Source organism: Barbatula barbatula (genome assembly GCF_947034865.1).
Source record: "Barbatula barbatula genome assembly, chromosome: 8".
Taxonomy (NCBI): domain Eukaryota; kingdom Metazoa; phylum Chordata; class Actinopteri; order Cypriniformes; family Nemacheilidae; genus Barbatula; species Barbatula barbatula.
The window spans coordinates 24,437,886-24,445,210 of record NC_136771.1 but is presented as its reverse complement, the minus strand read 5'-3'; the positions used below and the strand labels follow the sequence as shown (position 1 = coordinate 24,445,210).

Genomic DNA, 7,325 nt, shown 5'->3' with positions numbered 1-7,325 from the left:
AACAAATATGAAATTTCAGTGAATTTGTGCTTAAAACAAGCAAATAAATCTGAAAAATAATCTTGAATTAAGTTTTACCTTTTTCTTAGTCACTCAATTCAAGATTATTTTTCTTTTTTCAGTCCAATTGACATAAAAAACGGTGAAAAATGCAAAGACTGATGTCCACTTGACATCCACACACTAATGTCCTTGTAAATCTGAAGTTTTGCTTTTAAGCTTTTTAACATCAAGGTCTCTGATGGGAATGTTTTTAACACAAATGACATTGAATAATGTGTAATAAAATGAAAAGGCTTTTTTTCTTGTTAGTTTTGAGTAACCAGTGTATATGATTTAAAATGTATAAAAATGTGAAAAAAACTAGCTGGAATGACTTATTTTTAGGAGAACTGAGCTAAATGATTTGAATAATAAAGTGTTCAAATAAAAATACATTTGACTGAAGAGAAAATATGTTTGGTATGCTTTTTTTTACTTAACTTCATTAGAATTTGTCAAAGCTGTTGTACGCCAACTGTTACATAGAGTTCTGAGTCCAAAGTTTTTAACATGAAGAGTTTACATCTGAAAACAAGCGTTCACAGAACAGCAATGTGATGAAAACACTGAATTATAGTGGATCAGATGAGCAAATTCTTGAGGAGACTCAGAAGTTTTTTGAGCTGTGGTGCAAAAACATGTTTGGACTTCAGACTGAAGAAGAAGAAGCACAACAGGATTCAGAAATGAATGAGAGGTGTATCATCTGCTGTTGAGAAAAGTCATTTATTCTCTGTTTCTGTTCATATGTGTGACAATAATGTTTTCATTACGTTCCAGAACTACACCCAAGAGGATCAAACTTTCTTAGATCATAGAAATGAAAATGAGCTTTTAAAGAAAAAAGTGAAAGTGTGTCTGAATGGAAATGGAGACAAAGATCATCAGCTGATCAATTGTAAGTGTCTTTTGTAGAATCACTGTATAGTTGAACCTGTGAAACAAGATTCACTTCACATTAAATCACAGAATGTTTATTCTTGTCATCATTAAATACACAAACCTTTATTTCAAGTTGATGTTCAGGTAAATATGTGTGTATGGTGTGAGATCAGGGCGTCTCAGATGTTATGAAAACAAGTTTATATGATCATATAAGATCGATCACATCTGAAGAGCAAATAAGAGCAAAGACGGACTTCTTGTCACATTAACGCTAAATTCACAATACTTAGTATTTAATGCAAACTTACATCACATGACAGAAGTTTAAAGTTATAGCTGTTACATAATGCCATTACTATTTTTCCTGCTTATTCCTCTTTTGTCTGATATCAATCACAAAATAAAACCAAATTATACCTAAAAAGTTTCAACAATCAAACTTTGGAAATCAAAACTAATAATCTCTCCCTGTTCTTCATAAACATTTCCTCAGTAACTTTGAATGACGTGTCACAGCTGCACTCACTGACTTTTAGAGGAGATCTGGTCCTCCCGGCTGTGACCGCTTTCTCCTGACCTTTATTTTCTACATTTGTTTATCATTTGAGTTTGGTTTCCTCGGCACATGGTTGTGTTATCTTGCTCACCAGGAGACTGCATTTATTAGATATTATTTACTAGAATGAATTTGTCTGTTCTATAAACACCAGCACTGAGCTGTATGTTTTACCTTTCTGTAAAGGTTTTTTCTTATTTCACCTGTAAAGCTGCTTTGGAACAATGCACATTATGAAAACATAAATCATGAAATATATAAATAAAATTGAGTAAAATTGAATTTGTTGTTGAAATTCATCATCTTATTGGCAATAAACTGAATAGAAGAAACTGATTATGGACATTTAAATGGGTTTGTAATACTAAATGATGTTTAATAAACAAAGTTCGGGAGAAGCCCTGGTAAATACTGCACACCGAGCACATAATAGCCAATCAGACCAATTATCCAACCAGCGTCAGCAGAACACGTATAAATATAGAGAAGCTCCTCACCTCAATCCTCTCGTCTGATTTTCACAATCCCGCCACCACCCCGACTCTTTTCCTTTTTCCACCCCTGCCTCTGGCAGCCAGGGAGATGGACGCTCAGGGCTCCCTTCCTGGTAAAAGGGGGAGTGCTCCGGGCTGATCACAGTAATGGTGATTTTTGATGGTGGATGTTTACAATCAAATATAAAAGTAATCTTTACCTGAGAAGTTCTAATGACAGACACATCTTAAACATTCTGAGGAGGACCATGATTGGGAAACACTGATCACGATTACTATAAACTTCAAGGCAGTTGTGTTGGAGCTAAACTCTGCAGAGGCCTCCAGGACCAGGATTGCCCACCCCGATCGACACTAATATTTAGTCATATTTTAATGCTCTGACAAAATATGAACAGACATGGTGGTTTAAAACCGTTTATTTAAGCATGCATTTGTTAAAGACTCCAATGTTAAGTTTCAAAACATGTCTATTAAATGAAAACCAGAAGTTCCAGAATGGATGTATAAATACAACAAAACTCAAACCTTCTAAACCTTTTACATATATTTTATAAACCTGCTGTGTTGTGTTTTCTTTCATGGATAATTACTCTGGAGATGTTTAAGATCCTTTCATTGCAAGTATTACTCCAATTCCACAAATTACTCCTATTCCATAAATTACTCCAGCAGTAGACAGGTTATTGAAAGACCCTTCCTGGGGTTGTTTGAAAGACCCTTCCTGAGCTTGTTTATACATATCATAGGTGTAGCAGTTCCCTCCATTATTATTCACCATTTTATCAATTTTCTTGAGCAGCTGGATCACCTGAGCTCGATCCGATCTGTTGTCATTATTCATTGCATGATATCTACCACCACAGCTGATAACTAAATCACGAAGATCTCGAATGTCTTCTATAACTTTCTCAAGTGGTTTACCATTCAGTAAATCAACATGAGTGAACAGAATGAAGGTGTATTTAACAGCATCTTTTCCAAAGTTCTGCTGAATCCACTTTACTGTGTTCTTGCTCTCTTCAGTAAATTTCTCATCCAGTCTGATAACCAGCAGAAACACATGAGGACCCGGACCAGACATCTTTATGCACTTTTCAATCTCACCCTTCAGGTCTGTTTCCTTCACTGTATCCTGGAGTCCTGGTGTGTCAACTATTGAGATACGTCTTCTGCCTTGTGGTGTTTCTTTTCTTTCACAGTGTTGAGTAACTGAATCTGGACAAAGATCCTCATCAAACCCTTCTCTACCCAGTATAGTGTTTCCTGTTGCACTCTTTCCTTGTGAAGTTTTCCCAAGCAAAACAATCCTCAGATCTCCTAATATAAAAAAAGCAAAATCTTTTGACATAATGATATATAGATATACACTTTTCTTTGCTAAAAAATGTCTGTAGGTTTATTATATGTATATGATATTTCCAAAAAGAGATAACTCTTTTTTTTATTATCTCGACCTAAAACAAGTTAACAAAAGTGTCTTGACCTAAAACACTAAACGTCTAGATGATTCACTAATCTATATAAATACACTGGTACGTCAGTGGTAGAATCTTAGACCCAATTTTGATTCAAGAAGGTACAAGATTTGTCCCTATATGATTGAAAAAGTCTCAACATTTATGAACTGTTCCTTTAATATATTAACTCAAGTATTTTTTTGCTAATAACATTTCCAGGTTTGGCTAAAATCTTTATCTTTCTTGTTAGTTGATCACACCTTGTCAGAATGTCCAGAAAGAAATTCATTTACTTTAACTAACCTGCAATTGCCATGTCTGTTCAAATGTTGTTTCTGCTTCTTGTGTGCAGTGATCTCGATCTTTTCTTTTTTGGATGAATGACAAATAAAAGAGAAAGACTGACTGAGAGTACACTCCCCGTTTTTACATAAACAAATACTGCATGGTCACATGACTGAACAAATTCTGTATGGTCACATGACTGAACAAATACTGTATGGTCACATGACTGAAGCGACCTGTTAGTTAGATTTTTTTGTTTGTTATTTTGTAGCAATTTAAATTCTGTTAATAGTGTGAAGCGAGAGCAATTTAAACATGTGTAATGTTACTGATTATAAATTTGTATCCAATGTTTGTTATGACGTGTGTTCTTTATTTTAATGTGCTTTTCTGTTTTCATGCAACTCTTTTGTAAACATCTGATATTTGATAACAAACAAAGCATTTGTAATATCATTGACAGAATGCCAATTGCTTAAGTTTGATGTATTTTTAATTTAAATCTGAGCTTGTAAAATGGTTCATTTTCAGTGTTTAATATTAAACAATAATGACTTTGTATCCACAACATCACATCATGTATTTTTAAACATCAACTCAGTTTTTTACACTTTACTTTTAATAATATCTGTTAGTACATCGTGATTATTCAACTTTAAAGACAAACTCTTTTGACTCATTGACTGCTGTCAATCATCAGAGATCAGAGGATTAGTTTCTTCTTACTTCATCCTCTTCTGGTTGGGCTGCACAAACATTATAAGACAAATAAAGATGAATGATCAAGAATTAAAACAACTGTGTTTGTGTTCTTCATGAATAACACTTACTCTGAGTGTGTCGTACAGGTCAGATGATCTGGTCTTGAGTTCAAGAGTTGTATATGTGTCATTACTGACATCATCATTCTATAGAGAAACATTTGAGAACACGCGTGACGAACAGTTCAATCTTTCTAATGCATTTGTATAAAGAGATTTCATTGGCGATCATCTCACCTCCGGTTTGCGTTCAGACGCTTTTCTTTTCAAACTCTTTCTTCTGCTGTCAAAAGAAAACAAAGACATTCTTAAATCGCCAAGGCTTTGAAAATGTAATGTAATTCTCCTGATTCAAACGCTGAAAATGAGAGTTACACACACGTCTTACCAAATACACATCACTATAAGCAAAGCAGCGGATTCTCCACAGACTCCAACACAAAGTCCAACACCAAAACCCACAGAGAAACCGAGAGCTGAAAATAAGAAGTTCAGTCATTTAGACGAGTAGTGCTGGAGACACAAATGCCAAAGATGAGAAACTAAAATATGATTTAAAGTGACAGTATCATAACATTTCTCTCCATTATCTGTATATCATTAAAATCAAATGTTACTTAAAAGAACGACTCGACCTTCTTACATGAGACACCTTTAACAGTGAGAGAGACAGCAGCTGATCTCTGAGATCCAACTTCATTCTGAGCCACACAGTAAAAGCGTCCAGTGAGACTGGAATTAAAGTGACTGATGCTGAACGTCTGTCCAGATCCAACAGACGGTGTTTGATTCTCTTTAAACCAACTGTAGGTGTGAACAGGAGGATTTGATTCACCGCTGCAGGTCAGATTCACTGAATCACCCTCCACTATTACACCAGATGGGCTGATGGAGATGACTGGTTTATCTGGAGGATCTATTGAGAGATTATATTCAGTATATCAGTGATCAATCGTCTTAAGTGAATAATGAAAGATTTATGAGTGAACTTACAGGTGACATTGAGACGTCGAGGAGATGATTTGAGTTTGTGTCCCTGTACAGCACATCTATAGTCTCCTGCATTCTCTCTTCTGACTGACGGCAGGATGAGTGTCTTGTTTCTGTCATTTAATGTCTGTGTGTTTCTAAACCAGATGAATGTTGATGTGTTAGTCAGACTGCATCTGCTTTTACATGTCAGAGTCACTGAACGTCCCTCCATCACTCTCTCACCATCAGACTCCACCTGAAGATCTGAACACAACACAACACTGATCCTCCTCATGTCATTCATCACATTATTATCATCAAACACTCGTTCACTCTCACCTGTGACCTCAAGAGTCACTCCAGGTGCACCGATCCTTTTCTCTTGATCAGTGATGAATCTGAAATAGTACTCGTGTGAATCTGTGAGTCTCACATCAGTCAGTCTGACGCTGCAGTTGTGCTGTTTATCTCCCAGATACTGAATCCTCTGTCTGTATTCAGAATCCTTCAACAGATCTGGAGAATCAGGACTGTTGATCTTGGTCCAAGACACTTCTGGGTTATTATATACAGCAGTGTATGTGTAAGTGCACTTTATAGTCACTGTTGAGTCCTTTAGTGCACAGATGTGTAAAGGGCTGTAAGTCACTAGCCAATCATCTCCAGCACTATAAACTCCTGAAAGAGACAAAAGCAGCAATTTCTGTCAATACCACACGAGTTCTGATAAAATATATGTTTTGTCACAGTTGTGGTTGGAGAGTGGTGAAGAAAAGCAGAACTGAACAACTGTGGCACAACAGACAGAAAACACAAACTCAGTGATGCACACTGAACAAATACTAAAGAGATGATGAAGATGTGATGATCACACGACTGAAGAGATGATGTGACATCAGTTACTCACCTTGAATCATGAGCAGGAGAATCAGAGGAAGAGGAGGAGCCATTCTGACTGACATCACCATAGCAACAGCACAACCAGCGAACACTCACTCAACACACTTTAAAAATGATGATGATACGATCATTATTATATTAAACATTATAAAGCTAACAGCTGCTCTGCTGTGGGCTAAAAACATCAAGTGACACATTATGAGAAGTTAAACATGAACGTTTCTATTGAACTTCATACAAGCAGATGTCATATAAAGTGACAGAATGAAACTGACGGCTGACGTGCAGACTGTTCAGTTATTTATCTTTACAGATACTGTACACAGTTTCATTCTTTAACACGTGTGATGTAACACAGCACTACAGTCAAATATTTCATCAATGTTAAAATTAAAGTGTTTTTACCCATTTAAAGTTCTTTGAGAGGTTGAAGTGATCTGAGAGAACCCTATTAATATACATTACTTATGATTCTGAATCAAATAAACTCTACATCTCTTTTCAGGTTGCACATAATATTAGCCGATTTTGTCTGAAAAATGTAAAACACTTAAAAATGTTGCTCTCACCAGTTTCACGAGCGCTCAAAGCCAGTGTCGACACTACAAATGAGTAAAACAAGAAAGTGTCCACATGTTCTGCCTCTCATCACGTGATGGACGCTCAGGGCTGCCGGGTCTCAGGCTCTCACTGCCCAGATACATCTCATGTCCATGTTAGATTAATACTATGAAGTTTATCTTTTGCTCTTGAAGTAAAAGCTTCCATTACACTTTATTTGACATAGTTTAAATATGTGTTTTAAAACCATAATAACCTCAAATAAAAAAAATGTTTCTCTCTGTAATAACTAGTTTACCCATAATATTTGTTTTTAATACTCAGATCTAACGCTTGACCTCCCAGACATGCCCACTTCATAAATCATCTTACTGATGCACTTTATAAAGTTATAGAAACATCTATAGAA

The 7,325-nt window shown here is 35.8% G+C and overlaps 2 protein-coding genes across 2 annotated transcripts; both read right to left on the bottom strand.

The window, feature by feature from the left end:
* Positions 1 to 2,581: 2,581 nt before the first annotated feature.
* Positions 2,582 to 3,753, bottom strand: LOC306897755 (GTPase IMAP family member 9-like; the record flags this gene model as incomplete). The annotated part of the gene is made up of 2 exons (XM_079462746.1): positions 2,582 to 3,297; positions 3,741 to 3,753. 2 exons carry the CDS (start codon positions 3,751 to 3,753, stop codon positions 2,582 to 2,584), a joined length of 729 nt encoding a protein of 242 aa, XP_079318872.1.
* Positions 3,754 to 4,199: 446 nt separating this feature from the next.
* On the bottom strand, positions 4,200 to 6,984 carry LOC306897223 (cell adhesion molecule CEACAM6-like). Its single transcript, XM_079461796.1, has 9 exons — positions 6,925 to 6,984; positions 6,363 to 6,459; positions 5,795 to 6,133; positions 5,477 to 5,719; positions 5,127 to 5,399; positions 4,872 to 4,959; positions 4,721 to 4,766; positions 4,553 to 4,630; positions 4,200 to 4,468 (listed from the first exon to the last, which is right to left on the bottom strand). Exons 2-9 carry the CDS (start codon positions 6,421 to 6,423, stop codon positions 4,445 to 4,447), a joined length of 1,152 nt encoding a protein of 383 aa, XP_079317922.1. The 5' UTR covers positions 6,424 to 6,459; positions 6,925 to 6,984; the 3' UTR covers positions 4,200 to 4,444.
* Between the last annotated feature and the right edge of the window lie 341 nt (positions 6,985 to 7,325).

Excerpts from the sequence above, each read along its gene's own strand:
- LOC306897223 (XM_079461796.1), bottom strand. The coding sequence starts at position 6,423 with ATGGTGATGTCAGTCAGAATGGCTCCTCCTCTTCCTCTGATTCTCCTG. Across the intron at positions 4,960-5,126 it reads CACTGTTAAAGGTGTCTCAT|CTCTCGGTTTCTCTGTGGGT; the intron begins GTAAGAAGGTCG and ends TCTTATTTTCAG. Across the intron at positions 4,767-4,871 it reads CTTATAGTGATGTGTATTTG|CAGAAGAAAGAGTTTGAAAA; the intron begins GTAAGACGTGTG and ends TTCTTTTGACAG.